Source organism: Formica exsecta, unplaced genomic scaffold, assembly GCF_003651465.1.
Source record: "Formica exsecta isolate Colony F162 unplaced genomic scaffold, ASM365146v1 scaffold419, whole genome shotgun sequence".
Classification (NCBI taxonomy): Eukaryota; Metazoa; Arthropoda; class Insecta; order Hymenoptera; family Formicidae; genus Formica; species Formica exsecta.
In genome coordinates, this window is record NW_021851429.1 from 15,822 (window position 1) to 38,570 (window position 22,749).

A 22,749-nucleotide genomic window follows, 5' to 3' on the forward strand; every position below is an offset into this window, starting at 1 on the left:
AGAGATCGGTATAATATATATATATATATTTTTTTAATATGTAGTGTGTATCGACGAGATATTTCGATTACTTGCAAAAGTATGAAACTCTACGGAGCCTCGGCGCCGACACGCCGAGAGATCTAGTGACGAAGTTTTTCCCTTTCACGCGCTCTCCTCTTCTCTTTCTCTCTCACTTTTTTTTCTTTCACTATTACGATTATTTATTATCCACAGAGCGTTCAGTGTCTCACAGTATACGCTTTCAATGTGTTTATTTATACCAATTATGTATATTATGTATAATATTTATATATATAACGTGTATATATGTGTTTTTTGTTTCTTTTACGTGTACATATTTATATATGTATACTATACGTATGTATGCTGTATGTATATATTTCTATGTGTCATATTTATATATTTATATATGTATAGATAAGTAGAAAAACTTAACGGTACAATTTCTCCTTTTTTCTTTTTTTTACGTAACTTTATCGCTCGCTCGCCTGCGAAATCTCGCACGCGTCGCGTTTTATTAGTTTTTATTATTCTTCTGCGATTATATCTTATAAATAGATACAAGTGAAGTTATATATACGTGGGACAAAAAAGTTTATTTTTATTTATATTCCTTTTTTATAATATACTATATAACGAGCAACGCGATTCCATAAATCTCTCTCACTATCTAACGAGAGTTGTTGTGTTTCGTTTCGTTTTTCACGCAAGTCGAGGGAAATCCTCTGTTTCTTCTTTTAGCGTACGCCGAATGAATGCATCGAATGGATGCATCATCGTGAGGCAGATACCGGATGTTGCAAATGTTTATCTGTTCTCGCGAGGTTCCCTTACTATCTTTGTGTGTGTGTGTGTGTGTGTGTGTGTGTGTGTTTGTGTGTGCTTGATATTATTTCTAATTTATGTATACGTATTAATAGAATCCACATGCGCGAAACGTGTCGGCGACAATCAACAGAATATTCAGAAAATGTCGCGTTTAACTCTCATTTGCACACATTTCTCTATGTTTTTTTTTATGATCGACTTTCCTGTAAAATCCATTTGGATTTGAGGCATTCCATGAAACTTATTGCGATGTTACAACGCGTTATCTATCTATTTTCGTTAGCGTTAGTTCGTTTTAATATCACTGAAAGTCCGACGATGCGTCGAAGGCTCGCTTGATTCGACGGAATAACATGTCGCGAATAACATATGCAATTCTACGGGACACATAGTCCTAAAAAATTGTGGCTTAGAATTAAAAAGAGATAATAGAAAATATTTTATTATTAAAATTATAAATATTAACAATTACTATTTTCACTCTCTGTAATTCGAGAGAAATATTTGAAAGAAGTGATCTCTATTGGACATACACTCTATGTTTATCTTGTTAATTATTTTTAGTTGTTTATTAGTTTTTTGATTAATTTATTTACTACGTTTGTGTTGCATTTATCTTTATCTATAGACGATGAACAAGGATTAATAAATTAAATTAAAATTATTTATGATTTCTACTTTGAAATTAAATTAATTAATCACAGTATTAATTTGCTTACTTTTTATTAATTTATTTATAAAATGCGTATTTTATTTTTTATATAAAATTAATCAAATTTTTTAGAATACGAGTTGTAAAAATACATGAAAATTAATGTGTTATATTAAACAGAAATTATTTAGAGTGTTATACACACATATATTAATAATTAAATATTATTTGTATAAACATAGAGTGCTCTTATTGCTATAAATAAATATTTTTATATATAATTTAATGGAAACAAACCTTTGTTTCGTCGATATAATTATATCATTGAAATGATATCGCGATGCCTTCGAAGATCGCTGAGTCGCGTCGAGACGAGTTTGGACATTGTACTAATAGCACTATTATTTTAGGTATTTCTTATAATTCTGGCCTAACACTTTTCCTCTCGTATCAGACAATGAGATGATAATTATCTCGCGGGATTATATATCTTGTCACGTTCCTAAAAAGAATTTTTCGTTATCAGCCCGTAAGGTTTAGATACCATCAGACAAGTCGCAACAGTCATTATTGTTATGCTTATTATTATTGCAATATATTATTACTATCATTATTATTACAATAATTAGTTTTATGAATATAATCGTTAACGTTATATATTAATGTATTAACACAGTATTATTGTTATTTAATCATAATTCAACAATGATTTCGTTAAAGTTCTCACGTTTATCTTTAAATAGCTCTTTTAAAATGTATTTACGTAATTAATATTTGTTTCGAATTACGTTTGCGTTATTTCATGCTTGCAAGCTTGGTCATCTGCTTTTTCTTTTGCGATACTAGAAAATTTGCAAGCTTGAATATTTCTCGATTATCTTTTCACGCATGTATGACACTCTATCAACGTGTATATTAAGTGGCATGCATTGTACGCGCACATTTTGCATCCTCTCTTTTCTTCATCTTTTCTATATCTTCCCTATTTCGCATTTTTTCCATCTCTTTTATATACCATATATTTATATCGATTTTCTCACGTATTTTCTTTGCAAGTCGCATTTACATCTTATATTTAGTATTATTTTATTTATTTATTTATATTAGCCCATTTTTTATGTGCAATTCCATGTTTATCTACAAAAAAAAAATTAGAATCGGATAATTAAATTTGATGTATGATTATTTTATTTCACACTAACAATAAGAAAACATTTGTAATTTACAAAAAAAAGAAGATTAGACGATATTTTTTGCGCTAACTACAGCACTGCATAAAGTTGTAAATGCGGCTCTTTTTCTTTCTGTCCAATTGTATAAACGTATTTTAAAAATCGCCTATCGACGCGACTATATCGTCGGACCGGCTAAAACTTTTCGGATTTATCACAGAAAAACATTTTTATGAGTATTTAATCTTACTCACGCGTACACACGCACACACACGCGCGCGCATCGTAATCGTTGAATCTTCTACGATTTTATGAATCTCTCAATGAATCATTGCCAATTGCTGTTTGCCTTGTGACATTCGCCAATACCGGTTGAAAATATTCGCTTTCTTTAAACAAATTGCATTTTTAAGCTTGTTTATTCTAATTTTTTTAGATATATAAATAAAAATTTGATTATTTTCCTCCTATTTTATATTTTTGTAAAAAAGAAGGATGTGAAAAAAATTTTTTAATTAAGACGATTCTGGACCAATATTAGCGAATCGATTGATAACGTTCCTTTTCCCGTATAATAGTATATATATCGTACTCATTCTCACTAAATATGATTAAATAATCCGTTTATATTGTAACGTTCATATACGCGATACAATTAAATTTTTAAAGTAAGAAATCATGCGACTCTGATTAAGAGTTTCTAGAGATGCGTTCACGAGATCCTCGGTGATCCTCTTTTTCTCGTCCTTTCAAAATAACATTTTTATATCATTTCAGCATTGATTCTGATTTAAATTTAATTATCTTGGACCTGTAAATATAATTATGTCATTGAAGATATTAATTACTAATTATCCCAACTTCTTTTGAATTATCTTTTTATTATTAATTTTTATTATTTTACATTATACTATTAGACAATATAAAGCGATTGGGTAAGTCTGTAGTCTTCTCTTTGGAAAAATTGATCTTATTATGTATTTTGTAGAATTCTTAATCGTTGGATGATACAAACAAGTTCGATGGTTAACGCCCGTCCATTCACCAAGGATCTTTGTATACTGATTACGCTGGAAAAAATCAATCGCTCTTGCTTTCTTTTTTTTTTATTCCATTTTTTTTTTCTCTCCTCTTCAGTTTTCCCTCACGCACACATTCTCTCTCGAATTAGCTACTTACATTAATTAATGTCGTTACGTAATGGCAATATTCTCGTTTATTTTGACTTAACCAATACACGATAATTACGCAAACAAGCATAGAGCAGCGTTGGAAATCAATCGAATCGTTGATTTGAGAAACGAAGTAAATCGGCTCAACTTTTTCTCTCACATTTCTTTCTAAAATATCATATATTATACTCAACTTTAATATCTAAATAAAAAAAAAAAAAAAAAAAAAAAAATAGAAACCGATAGAAACAAATATAGATAAATAAAAATGAAATATATTTTGCGAAATAAATCGCGGTTCGATCGTGATTTAATTATCGCATCGACCGAGTTGTTTCGCTTCTCACATTTGTCGATTCAATTACTTGCATCCACATTCATTCATTTTTTTTTATTCTCTCGCTTTTTCTCCTTCTCTTTCACTCAACGGGTATGTACACTTACCTACCGTACAGTATATCGTAATGTATTTATATGTGTCGCAGGAAAAAAAGAACGTACGTTTATGTACACCTATATATTCTCGTATGTGTTTCCGCTTAAAACACCCCGTACGATTGGCAGTATGTTAAACGTGTCTTTTTTTTTATATGTATAATGTATAGTGAGTTTTTTTTTCTTCTCTTTATCATATATGTAATCTCGATTCGGATACGTGCGCTCGTTTAGCAAGCTTTTGTTTACGGATAATTTTCTCGATTTCTCTCCCTTTTTCTTTATTTGTTCTATCATCCGTCGTTTAAATGCACATTCGAAACGACGGTGAAGTTCTCTCGAGTTTGAGAATAAATTAATTACGTAAACTGATATTTCAAAGAACTATCGTTCTTTTCTTACGAGTCGCGCGCGCGCTTTGGTAATTAGCACACTTACAGTATTACAGTAATGATAATAAACAGCGTTATTTAGCGACGGTAGTAGAATAGTTTAGTTATGGTAAGTAGTAATAGTAGTAATAGTAGTAATGATAGTAGCAGCAGCAATAATAGTAGTAAGACAGTAGTAGTAGTGGTAGTAGCGGTAGTAAATGGTAATACAGTAGTAATGGTAATAGCAGTAGAGTTAGTAGTTAGTAGTAATAGTAATAGTAGTGGAGAGTGGAGCTGTTTTTCCTTCCCTTTCTGTAGGTGTTAGTTTAATAACGGTATTAGCAGTGATAGTAATAAGTATTGTAATTCAATTATATATATATGCAGTAATTTACAAGTGCTTTTGTGTGTGTATTGTGTGTATGTGTATGTGTGTGTGTGTGTGTGTGTGTGTGTGAAAACCGTGTGGTAAGAACTGTTTTCTCTCTCCGTGTGTGTCGCCCATTTTCTTTCTCTCTTCTTCTTTTACGCATCTTCCCCCCTTGACATTTCGCGATGATCGTTCGTTTTTCTCACCCCGAGTGCGCGTCCTCGATCGTGGTCCTTTTTACTTGAATTTTCCCTTAATCTCTCTTGATTGGCACGAATCGCGAAGCAACATCCGCACGAATCAACGACGACGTTCGCATTGATCTTTTTTTTCGCCTTTGTTTATTTTACAATGGCTACGATCGTCTCGCGTGCAATTTGACAAGAACCGCGACTACGAATATTCGTGTCGATATCAATATCTCGTAACGGCGGTTCTTGCGCGTCTCTCGGCGAACCGATTTCTGATTATTCGCATTTGATTAGAACGTCGCTCGCGCGATTTTGCTAATGGCAGAATGTAGCCAATGTGAGTACGAAAGGAATAATTAAAATTTTCTCCTTTATGATCTTTGATCTAATTTCTAATCCTATCAATTCTTTTGTCATTGTTTTCTCACTCGATTCGTCGAGAAACACTCGCTTCTGCTCGTTAGTCCATTCCGTTTGCGCAGTGAAATTTTCCGACGATATTTTTTACAGCGAGCACAAAACATTTTCAAATTTCGCCGTTTCGGATTGTTTTAATATTGATTTAACCGTCTATCTAATCAGCCTCAAATTATGTAAAACTGAAAATGACGATTCTACTGCAGACCCTATCTGGCCTGCATCGTCGTTCCATTCATTCGCTTCAATCTCCCTCGATCGGTGTCCCTTTAATATTAACGTCGTCGTTGAAAAATTAACGTTGCAATTATCCCCGTATTCTCACGGAAGTGGAACGACTTAATACATCAGTCGCGATTTTCAACGTCGTACTGTAGGGGAAGGAGGTTTCATACGCACACACAAGCACAAAATCATACGCGTACGCGTACATACATACATAAACATACACACTCATATAAGAGAACATTTCACGTGGTGATCACAGCGCATCCGGGCGTTCGATGAGTCCCTCCTTCGGAAATACGTATAAAAAGTGAGTCTTCCCCGACGATCTTCGCTCGATCGAGACGAGGGAAGATTGAAATATTAACTCGCATACAATCGGAGGGTTCGAGCTCTCGGAACGTCCGCTAAATTTTTCTATCACTGTCGCGCACGACGAGTTTCACTGCAACCCACCACCATCGTGTCTCTCAACGTAGCTATCGCTCGAGAGATCGATCTTAGCTTTGCCGACCGTCGTTCGCACTAATGTCCGAGCGTCCTCGATGTCGAGCTCAGCCGTTTGATTTCATCTCGATCGTTCGTGGAATCGCACGCATCGCACTCCTCCCCGTCCGCGGACTCGTGCGACATCGTCGTGCGAATGAGATTTCGCTGGTCGATTTCTCTTGTATTCGCGAAAAATCGATTATTTCTTGTGTGTATTTGCTGACCCTGTTCGGTCGTCGAAAATATTTTGTATACATATATTGTGTTTTCATAGTAAATTCTGAAACAAAAGGCTAAATATATCACCAAGCCGGTTGGAGATAATTAATTAATAATAATTATAATGGAGAAATATAACATCAAGAATGAAGGTATATCGGTGGTATATGGTGATAGAGTAGGTATAAAGATGCTGTGTTCGTAGAATAAAATTTCAGGCTGATAAAAGACAACGAGAGAGAGAGAGAGAGAGAGAGAGAGAGAGAGCGGTCCGAATATCGGTCCGCTTCGAACCATCTTCTCCGTTCAATTTTCTTAGACCCCTTTCGGTCGCCAATATGCCGCGATGCTGTGAACCGGAATTGCTCCTTCGTAGAACTGTCTTCGGCCGGTCGTGGCTTAAAAAAATTGATCTCGGGCTCGTCGATCGCGGTTCTTTTTTGGCTGCTACTCTTCATACTGAAATTCAACGCGTCCCACGTGGACGACTATCATGCGCAAACCCTAAGACGCCTGGGGGCGTCCACGTCACCGGACCACCGTCCAGGGTCCCACTTTGGCTAGCACCAATCGTCCTCGTCACTGTCCGAGTGCCTCGATCTGCTCAGAAAAGTTTGTCGTCTGATTACGACTCGTTATTATAATTTTTATAGCAATATAAAGACAAGAAGGTTGAGACACGTTATTAAGTACGGTTAATAATAATTTTAAATTAATAAAAAAATGTTTTCCAGAACGTCAAAAAAAAAAAGAATTTTAAAAGAAATAAATAATGGTTAGAATTATATTTAATCGGTCAATTTTAATAACAGAAAATAAATTCTGAACCAAAGGGACAAGAACTACTTACCTAGGCGTTCTTTGTTTAGATTGCGGTTGCGGCTTGTAGCCATTGGGGACCGGGCTGGGCAGTAAACGACCACCACGGCCCATGGCGACAGCCTGTTCGAAGCTCAATGGGTGATGGCTCGCCTGCATGCTGGAGGGCACTATGTGCGACGGCGGATGCGGATGCTGCAGCACGTGGCCTGGCACAGGAACCACGGGTACATGGGCCGGTCCGCCAGGTGCCATCGGGCCATGCAAGCCGTGGGTCGGCGAGGCATTCAGCTTGGGAAAGTTGATGTTCGCCGGCTTCAGCTGCAGGGTCGACGGCTTGTTCGGCGTCGGCGGCAGCCGGCGACCCTGGCCCCTCCTCGCAACCAGCACCGGGTAGCTGTGTTGATGCGGATGATGGCGATGATGATGATGATGATGCGAACGACCCCCCGGACTCGGGCTTCTCGAACGTTGCTCCAGGCTGGTCGTGCCGTAATGACCGCCGCGCTCGATCCGGTGAACCGGGCTCGGCGATCTTGCCGGGCTCGTCGAGGCACTCCATGGACCTGATGAACATATCCGTTAAAGACTTCCGGTCTAAGTTCCACGCGTACCGGGGACACGATTATTGCGGGGAGATTTTTTCGGTGATAATTGCTCGACAAGTAAATCAAAAGCGTGACAAGGGCCGATAGGGCCATTAGGGTTCGTGAACAGCTTTCAGTGCTACTGTGATTGCTTATTGATTATTTAATTAATAAAATTATGATAGAGCAAAGGTTCGATCGTTCGGTCTCGGTACGAAAAGTTAAAGAGCTCGATCGTCGGAAAGGATTCAGGACTGACAGACCAATGATACCAATATAATTCTATTAACATCAATTTTAGAATTGGTTTTAAAGAATTGTCAATTATTTTTTTAAAGAAGAATGATGACTATATATGTATTGAACTAATGTAGTAACGAAAAATCAATTTAATAATACATTTATATAATTTTCTCGATTTCTACATTTTGAAAAATTAATTATTACAACTCGTAATTTAATTTTTGGAATTTAATAAAAAAATACCTCAAATAGAAATATATGCTAATTATTTTTGAAACTACAAAATCCGTTAGAGAAAAAGAGAAAAAAAAAGGATTATCGGATCAACATGCTTATAGTGTTTCGTGTTCGTGAGATAATTCGAATCGATAGTGCATACTCGTGTCAGTGTTCTAATAATTAATGTGTTTTAAATTCAGAAAAGGCATCTAATGTAACATGCGCATTCTATGATACTAAATCGCTATCAGTGCATCAATAGTGTCGCAACAGTTTCAATAAAATTATTTTTCAAAATTCTCTAACACTTTCTATAATTCTTTTCTAAACACAAATTAAACTGTGCTCAAAGATTTCATTCTACGTCATATAATTATTTGAAAAACGAATTAATTGACCGTGCTAAATAAAATAAAGAGGTGCAATCGAAACTAAGTTGCATGTGCATGTTGCATCTTTCGAACTATTGCACAACGTCAACCGTCTATAAAATAAGGATTGTATTCGAGGATTATACTTGAAAACTAAACACATTATGAAAATATGTTAACACAAAATGCGAGATATAACTATATACCTAATATAAACTGTTACAACGTTAATTTCTTCTTAATAAATACAGCTAATTGATAATCTCGACAACATATCTATTATAAAAAGCATCGAGTGGCAAACAAGAAGAGAAACACTTTCGATGTAAATATATGAAACATTGATTGTGCTATTAGTGTTGTACACATCGGTTGTCTGAAAATGTCTACTGTGTTGATTTGTGTTCGGTGATGTTTATTGCACGCGCGTATATGTGTATGTGTATGTGTATGCGTATATTTGCGTGTATCATCGCAAACAGGAACGAAGAAACGGTGAAAGCCAAACGATCGTATTAATTATATGTAGTAACATTATAACTGCACCGTGGACATGGGAATGAAGAAGAGGAGAGTTGCGAAAGAAATTACCATCGTCGTAATATTCGCAGTTGTCGTAATAGTCTGTGTAGGCGCATAACAGAACAAAACGAAGAAAAGTATTACATCGAGTATCACACAGAGCTTTCCTGCCTCTTACGAGTAAAACCACTTATAGCAACATTCATGTTCTTATAAACCGTGACCACGAACTCTCTTTCGTTGCTTTCATTGATTGCCAACAATTATACAGTTTACAATATTTATAATTTATATTATATAAGAAATAGAGAGAAACCGGTTGGAGATGATCGACACGAAACAGAGTTCGCGGTCCTGGTTTCGTGAAAAAGACTTATCGTTGCACCGTCGTGGTCTTTCGCTGGTCGGAATTATCGCCGGTACGTCGTACCTCGTATCCTATGCCGATGATTATATTGTGACGCGTGGGGATGATGAGTGTGCCTTTGTATCTCGACGACGTTGCTAACGGTGTCGCTAAACCCTGGTCCTTCGTGGTAATGACCGTGATGGTCGTATCGGCCTTGTCGCCTTGGCGATGGCGATCTAGGCATTATTGGCGAGTGTCTTCTGCAAATAGTAACGTTGAATGAGTCATAACTGTTGAGTGATGTTGTAATAATCAAAAATTATAATAATATCGAAGATATCAATGTCTTTGAGTTCCACTTTTAAGTTTAAATAGAAATTTTTATTTTTATTCCCTTAAAATATATTTTATTAGAATCTATATATTGTTCTCTTTTTAATTTTATTTAATTTTATAATTTAAAGTGCATTAGGTTTTTCTCATTCCTTTCAACAATTATAAATTATTATTGGTCTATTATTAACTATAACTAATATTATAAGAAACACGCTACAGTGGAATAGTAATTCTTTGCATTCACATATGTCAATTAATTCGCATCCGAGACAACGTAATTTTTCGAAACTTTTGTGCTTATATCTTAGATCCAATACCTTATACTTGGTGATCGTGAACGCCTAGGGGGAGGCGCTGAGGGATGATGCTGACGAGGGACTCTGTCGCCAGGATGTGTGAGACTCTCGAGGCTACCGGCACGTGAATCGGACGGTACGACGTCCTGCAGCTCCTAAACGAAAATAGACTTTCGACTTAGTAATTTGCTTGTATAGTTCAAAACCGGGTTAGGGGAATCGAAGGGGTAGTCGGGGTGTTGCCGGTTCTTTGTCTTTAGCAATATCGCGCTGTCGATTCGCGCGCGCTCCGAACAAGAAGCTATCGTAATTCGAGACGCCTTTCGTTTCCGGAATTTGAAAGCAAACGCACGTTCGAATCCAGCTCTCTCTTTCGGAATATTAGATTTATCGTTAATTAAATTTTGGAATCATAACTACTTGTTTGAAATATATGAGCCGTTAAGATCGATCAAAATAAGTAACAGTTAATTAGCAGTAATAGATAATTTTGTGCTAGCTATTAATTTTTTATTTAGGCGATATCGTATCTTGCTCTATCGGAATTACATCATTTAATTTTATACGAAAAAAAATAAGTGAAAAGAAACAATAGTCTTGATTTGACGTGCGATCTGCTTTAGTTTTCAGCGTACGTTTTTGTCACTAACAAAGATAGATTTAGCTTCGCAGAAAATAAGAGAAATTGATAAGGCGGAAGAAAGATTAGTTTACACACACAAAGATACATACACAAAGTATACGTGTGTGTTAAATGGCATGCAATTAGAAAAGTCTCGTTCATGCACATGCTTGTCGATAAAAATTCCGATCGCTCGATTGAAGAGAGGAAGATATCCACTACCTTCGAGACAGGAGACTTGCTTCACGGGTGTGTCTTACTTACCGGGACGTGGATACGAAAGAATCAAGAGATAAACGACATACGGAGGAGAACGAGGCAGTCGCGTGAGATCGTATTGACTGCTCCGTTGCTCCAACGATAACCCTAAAGCCGAAAGCAGCAAGGGACAAGGGGGTGGAAACTGTTCTATGCATCGACACGAGCAGTCACTAAAAGAACGTTCGGATGGCTATTCTTCTATGTGACGTTTGTGCTAGAGTGTGTGTTTCTAGGTGTCGTATTATTTACAGGAACACTAACACACTCAACGGGCTCAAGATCGATTCGACAATTTTTTTCTCGGCTTCGTGGCAAAAGTATAGAAAAGCGCGATTTGTCTGACCCTGACGGTCTCATTTCACTGCGAATCCATCTTGAACGCCAAGGATCACGACATCACGCGCAATACTTTTCGATCCGCGAGTATCTTTTAAATAATTATTTTTTAAGGATCGTAAAAATCACAAATTGGGGTCAGTGGAGAATGTCGATCGACTTATCTAAGACGTCCTAATCTAATCTTAACACAGATATTTGCAATTTATCTAGAGGAAATTTAAAAGTTTTTCTGAAATCTAATTTTGTTCTAATATAATTTTATCTCTCTCTAAAAAAGCGTTTTACTCACATCTAGATCTTATCAAGAATTTTTTCTGGAAGAAAGTCACATCCTCTAAAAATTACTTTAGGTGACACAATTAATACTAAGCATCCTAGTTTGGACCAATCTAATAGAATAATTCGCGATAGGAGATAATATCCTAATCTAGAATTGTCTTTAGGTACAATAGAACGATCTACGTCATTTATTTGCAGGATGTTCCTAAATTTTGATAAATTTTTGTCGACAAGTTTTTGAAATTTTTTTGCAGTATTAAACAAATAAAAATTCTTTTTATTAACAATAAATATATTGGTATCGACAAGAATATTTTGGAAATTTTTAAGAATAGAAATGTATTAATATAATTATGTTATATAAACTTTTTTAATTTATCAAATACAGATTGGTAATCTTATATTTTTATAATTGAATAAAACATTATTATATTTATCAATTTTCTGATGAAAACGTAAAATTATTTGTGAAATCTTGAAATAAATATTTCAAGAAGAGTAATGTCAAAAGAGTTTTTTTTTAATTCAGAAACATCTTGCAATTGCTACGAAACATAGCTTAAACATATTTTATACACGATTATCAATTAGATCGCGATTCGGATTTTTCCGGCTCTCTATCGCAATTTACTTCCGGTGGGGTCAAAGGGTGGGAAGGACACTTTCAAAAATCGAGGGAAATCGAGTTTTTTTTTCGAGTTTGGATCGAGCCGACACCTTGTGGTAACGGATCGAGGAGCGAGGTACGTAGGTGTTCTGGTGTTGGTAGTACGAGGGTGGTCGGTGGTCATGATGATCATGATGGTGATGGTGGTGGTGGTAGTATTGGTGGTGGTCATAGTATTGATCATTGTCGGTATCGTAGTAGTATTGGTCGTGATGGTGATGGTAGTAGTTGTTTTGATCATCCCGCTGGGAGGACACCTCGGCCAGCAATGGCTCTAGCTCGGGGGCGCGATCCTCGCCATTAACTACGAGTACAACCCCAGACCCACCCCCTCCCTGGCTACTCTCTCCGCTGCTGCCTAGTATATCGTATTGGCGAGACATCTTCCAGTTCACCTTTTTATTTCTGAAATAAAAACAACCGTCATTCTCGTAACAATTAGAAAAACACACACATATATGTATATAATAGTATATATATTTTATTATACACACAATATATAAAATCGTTAAAATATTGTGCTCAGATTTGCGTCTATTGATTAAATTTGGTAATTAAGTTTGCATTTCAAATATATTAATATATGTAAATTGGATAATAAATCAATCTGTTCAATAATTTTGCCTCGATCTTAAAAAGCTGTAAAAGCATTAAACATTTCCTAAAAATATCTAAATTATTTTTTCTCTCTATGTTTATGTAAAAATAATTCTTTTGAAATGGTTTTTAGCAAATAAATAAATTTTATTAAAATATCATTTTATTAAAAAACTTAATACGCACCTGATGCTACGCTGACGTCTGTGCGCGGCGGCTGCGAGGACGCCAAGAGCCCCTTCCTCCTCATCTCTGTGATCTTTAAGTCGGTCTGGCTTCACATCCGTGGCCGGTCCCACCACCGGTTCGAGACTGTTCGCCCTACTTCCGGCTCCGTGATTATTTCCGATGTGATTTACCGCCGAAATGTCCAGCAGGCAGTTGAAGAAGGCCGACTGCTAAATTGCGAAACGTGCGAAAGCATACCAGCTATCAGAGCTGATTGACAGCGATCTCGTTGTTCGATCGACTATTTCTTTTTTCTTTTTTTTTTTTTGCGCTTTTATCTTCCCATGTTTTTTTTTTGTTTCCTCCGCATATAAGTAAACTATATATGTACAGGCACATACAGGCTTTTCTTTTAGCGTTACCTCTCGTCGATGGTCTCTCAAAAAATTGTGGTAGAATGCGAGACGCTTATAAAGATCGGATGCATTCAAAGTCGAGAATTAATAGTGTAAAAACGGTGAGAAAGAATTTTCAGAGTAAAGAGGCGGCCATGCTAGAAAAAAAGGCATGTCGTGATAGTGCGTTTATTTGTGTCGGTCTTATACGGCGGACTTTTTTTCATCTCGGACTACTGAATACGCTCGAGAGAACGTATGTGTGATAAGAAAAATTGCAAAAATAGTAGCGTAAACAGTATTACAGCGGGGCAATTTTTTATAAAAACGCATTGCATCGCAAAGCCTGTATATGTTGATCAAAATTATGTAATTTATATACAAAAAAAAATTAATTCCCCTTTTCTCCCTTGCGAGTACAAAAATGTTACAAGTGAATACAAATGTGTTAGTAAATAGACGCGATTAATCGTTTAAGAAATTGTAACAGTACTGCAAAAATGCAATTATCAGTAAGCATGCACAAAACGGGTGAAGTCTCGATGTTCTACCAGAGCTGTGAATTATTTTTCTCTCTGTTATAATAATTATAAATAGAAAAAATTTCTCATCATATACTACAGTGCTGGGATTTAGATGCAACTTTCGGCCGGATTTCTTGACTCACGCCTACGGTTCCCCCTCTTACTGCTCGCTCCTTAGCAACGCAGCGCCGAACGGCCGTAACTAAGGAGCGCGTCACTAGTCTCAGGAACGTGCTATATCATCGGTGCTATAAATTATTGCAAACAATTTATATATGCAAGGTAGAACACGAACAGTTCACTCCACAAAGACCATACAAATATGCCAAATAATCGTGAGCAAAATCGAAATTCTGCTGCTTGGTATGCAAGAAACGGGCTTGAATAAAAGGTATATTCCAGGGTTAAGGAATCTGGAACATGCCGCTCTATGAGACATCCCAAAATCATTAGTACATAAGATTCTAAAACGTTACAATTATGTCTCTTTTTTCGTCCTTTTCAGATATTTTATAAAAATTTGAAAAATCTTTTATCGACAAAAAAAGTTAATGCTGTTAAAACAACCATCACTTTTGGGACATCTTTTATACGTCGGTGAATTGTTAAGTGCTTACTAAATCTATAAAACGGGAGCTGTATCTATCGATAGACACTTAAAAAATGCAATAGATGTGAATAAATTTTTTTTCAACTATCGAGCTACAAATTGCTTGTCACGAGAGAAAATGATTATCAATATCGTTACTTCTTATCTTCTTTGTAAACATCTTGAGAACGCAATTTGATTACAGATTAATTCAAAGTAGTTTATTTATGCCGAATTAAAAAAAAATATCGACCCATAAAAACTATTTGGTTTATTATATTATAAATTGTTAAGATTAATTTATCTTGTATATCAAAATGTGTCAATACGTTAAAACGTGCGTGTACACGTTATAGAGAGTATTAAATAATGTAACGTGTAATTGAAAGAGCAGAGAATTGTTCTGGTTAAAAGCGGAAAATTGTTTTCTAGTAGAAAGCGATCAGATAAGTTGGGCAAGACTACGAGTCTACTGTTGTAATTTGCTGGTTAAAAAAGAAATGCCTATAATCTTCTCTACACTATTGCAATATTAAACTCGTAAGAAAGAAGAAAATAAGGATCAGCATTAGCTAGCAGAATCATCATCATCAGTTTCGCTGCATTAACTTTGCATCGGATAAAAGAAAAAGATTTCTTAGGATTATTTAATATATTTCTAAAAAAACAATTATATAACCACAATTTTAAGTTTCAAATTATCGTTATATCTGAGTTGATATTGATACTTGCTTAGATATTAGATGATCCTCGAATCTATTTTCTTATTAAGGATCAAGCGAGATGATCGATATCCTCGTATAAATGATGAACAATGCAATGATTTCCTAATAATAAAAATAATAATAATAATTTTCAAATAATAAGTACTTACTTAATTTCTTTAATAATTTTGTAATAGTTGATAAATTTTTATTATTAGAAAATTTTTGTAGCCTTATCTTTTATTTATCTGAGGATTTAAATCACTTGAGCTTACAATGAGCGCAAAGTTAAATCGCTTAGAGTAATTTAACTCCAATTTTTACTACTTTGAAAGGTTCGCATCAAACTAAATAAAGGAGAAAAAAATTCATTAAATGCTCGCGAGCAAAATGACAGTTCGGCAGAATGAAAAGGAACGTTCTACGTCATGATCTAAGATCATCTGTTTATAATATGTTCAATTAATCGAGAAAAGGCTTGCTTGGCAAGAAAAGAGTGTATATATCTAAAAGAGAGAGAGGCAATTGTCGCGTAAAGATTGAGGCAAAAGGCGAACTATATATAATATATACGCTCGATAATCAATCGGCTCATCTTTTACTACTTTTCGCTCTAAATAGGCACGAGAAACGGAGCTCTAGGAGGTGATTTACTTACACACAGCTATATCGTATTGCCGGTAAGACAAAGAGCCGATATATCTACACGTGCGTACACGTGCGTACGTAGCCACGTGTTACTCACGTGTCGGCAACAACACGACGACTAAAACAACTCTGACAATCTTTTACAATCGTATATATCACACTAGGGTAGGAGGGAAGGGGACCTCGCATGGGGGACCACGCCAAAAATCAGATAGTGAAAAGATGGATTGTCTTCCCTTTGTGATATATAGATCACAAGTGAGAGCTATTCTTCGATGTTATCCTAAACTAGTTTGTTAAGAGGAAACGTGCGATTAGAAAAAGGAAAATCCTCTCCGCAAAAAGGCGGCTAAATATCTAGACACTAATTCATATATAAGAGAAGCCTGATTAAAGAGATCTATAGTAAATATTATATTACGTTTCTAACATAATAAGTGCCTAAGTAAGATAACGTGTATTGCCATGTTATTTTATCGTGGAACGACCATCATTTTTTCGCTTTTTTTTGGTTAAATATGTTTTCCGTCTTCACTTATAATATTTTGAATCCTTTCTCTCTCTCTCAAAAAAAGAGAAAAAGATTAAATTTTGCAACTTTACGTTTTAAAATATATAAAGATGTATTTTCTTTAATTTCAAAGTCTGATTACGTGATGTCTTTCTCCACTAATTTTAAGTATTTATTAATCTCAATTATATAACACAGTCTTACATCTAGAATTTGCGAAATGATATTCACGTTAAAGTTGAAAGAAGAAATTAAAGAATAAAATTTATATAATTTTACATTTGCATGCGCAATATTAATTAAATTTATTTTTATATTAGATGATATATTATTATATTTACATAATAATGGTTGTTCCGTTACGTCCATGTGTGTATGTAGTGTGATCATTTTAGTGACAAATAAAAGGCTACTTTACACAAACGAAAGATAGATTAAAATTGTACACGTGTGACGAGTGAGAAGAAAGATTGTGTGCCGAATATTAATTATAGAAAAAAACGTACCAAAGGCACAACGAGAGTCTTGTTGTATATAACCAGAAATAAAAAAATTTTAATTTACAGATTGTATTATATAAGGTGTTTTGCGCATGAAAATTTCTGTCTCTAATACGTTTAAATGTCAAAAACAGAAAGCAATATTACATCAGAAAATAGTATAAAATAGTTGTCAAAAAAAATTAAATTACTTTTCTATTGTTTTAATGTTTTTTCTGTATTTAATACATTTTTGAGACGTAAATCGCGTTACGTAGGACACCTTATATACGATGCATCCTTCCTGCATGCATAGTGTGCCTCTGGATAATATGAATGAAGAATAAAGTAGAAAAATTTTGATTGTAAAGAGAGTTATTTTACAAAAAAATAAAGCGTCTGCTGCAAAAGATTCGCTCTCTCTTTCTCTTACGCAATATTATTTATTTGTTTCTGAAAATGTTAGAGTGAAAATTGATAAAAAGAGCGAGAATACTTTTGCAGTACGCATTTAACACAAAACGGACAAGTGTCATTAGAATTCGAACATAAACATACAGCCCAAAAAAATGAAACAGTGTATTTTAAGAGAAGATAATAAGTAAGAGAAAAAGTAAGTACTACCGCCTGGGCTGCAGGACTTTGCCCAGCATTATCGTTATCGATAAGATCGTTATCGTTCTGGAAAATAAAGAGAAAAGATACAAGAAGATGATTGAAAGTTACGTGAATATCCTTCGGATCGGATACTTATGATAAAATAGTTTGATGGATACATTAAGTATCAGTAATTATTCAAATTTTCTAAAAAAAAAATTTATGATTATTTTTTGTTCCAGTCTTCAATAAAAAAAGTAGTAAGATCGTGTCTTGTTATCTAACAGTCTAAACTGAAATTCATTCAGAAGTTTCAGAGCTATCTATGATAGATAAATGTTACTATTCGATCAGTCCATCAATTGCTGTTAAAGAATTAAATTTTTGATAGAGATGAGTTTAATTTTTAATCTAACATCGATGTAGTTTTACATAATGATTTATATTAGCATATTGTTTATAAATTAACGGCAATTAATAGACCGACGGTGGGTGATATCTATATTAATTACTTGCACAAATTTTAAATTATAATGTTCGAGTAAAATTACATCCAACTATTTCTATACACATTAACATATTTAATTTAAATAAATAGACAGAGATTGCATCTCTTTTATGTTATCAACTAAACAGTTTGACTTATTGTCCCGTTAAATCAAATAAAAGTACAGATGGAAAGATACATTTATTATTTTATATATTTAAAGTTATCCCTTAATCGAAGCTATGATTCATATGTGTGGTTTGATAAATCTGTAAATTAATCGAATGTCTCTATCTATCAAAAATATCTCTATAATAATCAAGAAAGAGTTTCGTGACGGTACTAAGATCTTCGTTCGAGTTATGAAAATTACATAAAATTTCAGAAAATTCTCTATTCAAGATTTCACTCGCGTGTATGATGTCTTATCACGAAGAAACCAACGACAAACACATTCATTCCAACTCCATTCTCAATCGAAATCTCCAATTCCGATTTTCTAATTTATTTTTTCCATAGCAAAAGTTTATAAAACGCACACAAGAAAGAAAGAGATTTTTGATAAATATTTATTTTACATATATACTTTTGATAATATTTATTACTATTTATATATCAATTTTTACCTTGAATTTGCTTTAAAATAATTTGTTTAACAACGAAAAGCCAAGCGAGAGATTCAAATAAGAGAATCGTAATTGAAGGATTTCAAAGAGACTTAAGAAGGTATCTTTAGAATCTGCAATCATTCATCCGAAAAATATTTAGATTTTGCTCGACTCACCTGTTCGGTAGGCTTTGACTTCGATCTCCAACTTTCGATTATCAGAAGACAGACGTATATCTTACCCACGGTGAGCTTGTCTCTGCCCAAGTCTGAAAGAAGGATATCACGCGATCATCATAAATGTGTTGCATAACGTAATATACCTTTAAAAAGAAGAGCAAATCTTACCTTCGTTCCTAGGTATCAAAAGGTCCAACATTTTTTTCGCTTGCAGAGGCCAAATACTTCTGATCGTGTCCCGCAGTTCTTCATTAGCTTGATTCATTTCGTCGGCTAGAACGACGCAAAGAGCAAAATCGGAATTATTTATATATATTTAATATTTTATATTAATCAATATGTAATTAATTGTCGAGAGAGCAATAGCGTTAAAATTTTGATACGATATTTAAATTATTATTTTGTAGCGTCTCTAAAAAGACATTAAGATATTCTATGACGTGATTTCTAAGAGAATAATCTTTTTCTTTAAGAATATTAATGCTTTTTTAAATATTTGGTTATTTTGTACATAAAAGATAGAAAAATATAAATATATACACGACAATCTTAACATTTATAATCTGGGGTTTTATAATGACTTCGCTGCATTTATATTTCTTCTCTCACATAGAATCTAGTAAACTCACCGCATCGCATCTTTACGCTGAGGTTTTCGCGTATCAGAGCGAACAGTGTGGTGGTAAAGTTCACTTTACCGTCATCGTCCACTGGCATATTCATTCTGATGAGTTTCTTGTACGCGAGGCGATTCGGGCATTTATTGCCAAATCCCAACGGCGGGTCCATATTCTTCAGCATGTCGTACATTTCCGTATAGTGAATCTTGCCGGTGGCGTTCGGATCGTACTCGGCCCAGATCCGCACGAATTCGTCGAGATGGTGGGCACCCAGGATCGACGAGTCCCGCGTGAGATAATCGAAGTTGTCCATGATGACGGCGACAAAGAGATTCAGCATGAGAAACGAGCAGAAGAAGATGAAGGACACGAAGTAAGCGTAGGCGATGTTGGAGCCGCAATCTTCCGACTCCTCCGCAGTCTTGTTGGCCTTCGCATCGCAGGCACGGCCCTTTATGCAATCCAGCATGATGTTCGGCCAGGCCTCACCCGTAGCGCACCTGAGAAGATTGCTTCTTGAGCACAATAGCGATTAACGTCGATTGAAACGAAATATCGCGAATACGCTTCAGCGATCTAGTGCATCGCTTGTGTCAAAGCCGCGCTTATTGTCGCATGCAAACCTTTCTGAATTCTAAGTTGAATAAAGTTAAATACACTCAACAATATGAGTGTTTAACATGAGATTACTGCGAAATATCATGGTGACTTATTGTACCTAAGATGCAATTGATTATGAGTACAAATCCATTTTTAAAATTTGATTTTTATTAAATAATTCTGTTTTATTAATTCAGAGCGATAACTCAATGTCAGTTCCTTAGAATATAAAAAAAATTGCATTTTGGTAAACATTTTTATAAGATTTCAATCTCTCTGGATACAATTTACTGTATCATTTGTCTCGCTTCGTCTTGCTAGAAAATTAGAAAAAACATTTTTAATCGCCGATGGATTTGTCTCATGAACATTTATCTTCAAATACTATGAAGAAACATACATTTATATTTTTAATGCAGCATCTTTTTGCAATGACAAAAAAATTAGCTTGCAAAAATTCATGCAATACTCTGGCAAATTATAACATTGCATCTTTTGCAGCGTACGTTGAATGCAGCATTTGCTATAACCTTCTCAGTTTTTAAATAAACACACATACATACATAGATGTGGAGATATATTTACATATAAAACTATATAAAAATAAGAATTTTATTAATGTTTTCCTCGTGTTGAAATTGTTTTAAAATTGCTATCATTAATGCTATTTTAATTAACTGGATTTTATTTCGAGTCTAAGGGGAACAAAAAATTAGGCCCATCTCTCTCGCAAGCGCGTCATGCACGAGACCTGGCACTTTATGCAACATCAAAGATGATCTAGAAACTGCGAACTTAAGATGGCAAACTCAACTTCTACATGAAGCTGCTGTGTATTATTCTGTTTGCTCTGAATATACTGTGTCGTTTAGCCTGATTCTGCTTCTGTGCTCAATTTAATGCTAAATTTTATAATAATACGTGGTTCGAAGCGAAAAGGCCTGCTGTGAACATACATCCGGAAATAATACGGATTAAGCGATTGGAAGACTTCACGACGTCGTGATAATTGGATCGTTCAGCGTGACAATGGCATAAACTATTTTTCGAAAATTGAATTTAATATTTATTGTAAATTATTTATATTATATTTGAGAGGTTGAGTCTATAATGAATTTTTTTTCGCACTTGAGATAAACAGATTGATACAAACAAGGCTATGATAAAGTTTTGCAAAATTTATGAAATCATAAATTAAAAACTACTTTTGACACAAACGGTTCAATTAATATTAGATCCTTGTCACGTGAACGTCTTCAAAGATCAATCTATTTTCCCACCGCTGTCCGAAAGAAAACTTAGATCGTTTTCTGCATCATACTTTTGCAAATCGTAACAAAAAATCGTGATAAGTAGCTTGCCGCAAGTGAGCGTGATGAGCGTGTAAGCTCACTCGATCGTTTCGCAAATCGCGCGCATAATCACGTGGCCAAGTTGAATGGTTAAGGGGGGAAACCAATGTAACGGCTAAAAAAAAGGCTATTTTTAAGGATTTTTTTTCTGGTAAATAATTGTTTTTTTCCGAATCGCGTTATTAACATTACAAAGTACATAATTTGAACTACCTTTTGTGAAATTTTCGTTAAAAAATATTAATATTTATAGCTACAATAGCCAATAGTGTGAGCCACCCTAAAAAAAAAAACGGGCGCACGCGTAGCGGGGCAACGAAAGCTCCAAAACAAAAAAAACAAGGATTTTCTTAAAATATAAAACAATAGCTTCAGTTGCACGTATGGAATTTTCGATTGAATAATTTGTTTTTTTGTAATGTTAAAAACCAGAGGTCAATGTCTCACCGATCTAGGATTTTTTTTTCAAAAGTCCGCCATTTTGTAACAAATCATTTTTTTTTTTAATCCATACGTGCAACTGAAGCTATTGTCTTATATTTTAAGAAAATCCTGTATATATTTAAAGTTATCCCTTAATCGAAGCTATGATTCATATGTGTGGTTTGATAAATCTGTAAATTAATCGAATGTCTCTATCTATCAAAAATATCTCTATAATAATCAAGAAAGAGTTTCGTGACGGTACTAAGATCTTCGTTCGAGTTATGAAAATTACATAAAATTTCAGAAAATTCTCTATTCAAGATTTCACTCGCGTGTATGATGTCTTATCACGAAGAAACCAACGACAAACACATTCATTCCAACTCCATTCTCAATCGAAATCTCCAATTCCGATTTTCTAATTTATTTTTTCCATAGCAAAAGTTTATAAAACGCACACAAGAAAGAAAGAGATTTTTGATAAATATTTATTTTACATATATACTTTTGATAATATTTATTACTATTTATATATCAATTTTTACCTTGAATTTGCTTTAAAATAATTTGTTTAACAACGAAAAGCCAAGCGAGAGATTCAAATAAGAGAATCGTAATTGAAGGATCTCAAAGAGACTTAAGAAGGTATCTTTAGAATCTGCAATCATTCATCCGAAAAATATTTAGATTTTGCTCGACTCACCTGTTCGGTAGGCTTTGACTTCGATCTCCAACTTTCGATTATCAGAAGACAGACGTATATCTTACCCACGGTGAGCTTGTCTCTGCCCAAGTCTGAAAGAAGGAT

The 22,749-nt window shown here is 34.6% G+C and overlaps 1 protein-coding gene across 1 annotated transcript in view; it reads right to left on the bottom strand.

Annotated features, from left to right (window-relative positions):
* Positions 1-6,817: 6,817 nt before the first annotated feature.
* LOC115240137 (voltage-dependent calcium channel type A subunit alpha-1-like) overlaps positions 6,818-22,749 on the bottom strand; it is a 118,267-nt gene continuing 102,335 nt past the window's right edge. The window contains 9 exon segments of the mRNA XM_029815112.1: positions 6,818-7,147; positions 7,398-7,932; positions 9,378-9,410; positions 9,739-9,917; positions 10,311-10,444; positions 12,508-12,862; positions 13,241-13,452; positions 17,697-17,753; positions 22,645-22,736. Of these exon segments, the coding sequence (XP_029670972.1) occupies positions 7,108-7,147; positions 7,398-7,932; positions 9,378-9,410; positions 9,739-9,917; positions 10,311-10,444; positions 12,508-12,862; positions 13,241-13,452; positions 17,697-17,753; positions 22,645-22,736 (1,637 nt within the window). The 3' untranslated portion in view covers positions 6,818-7,107.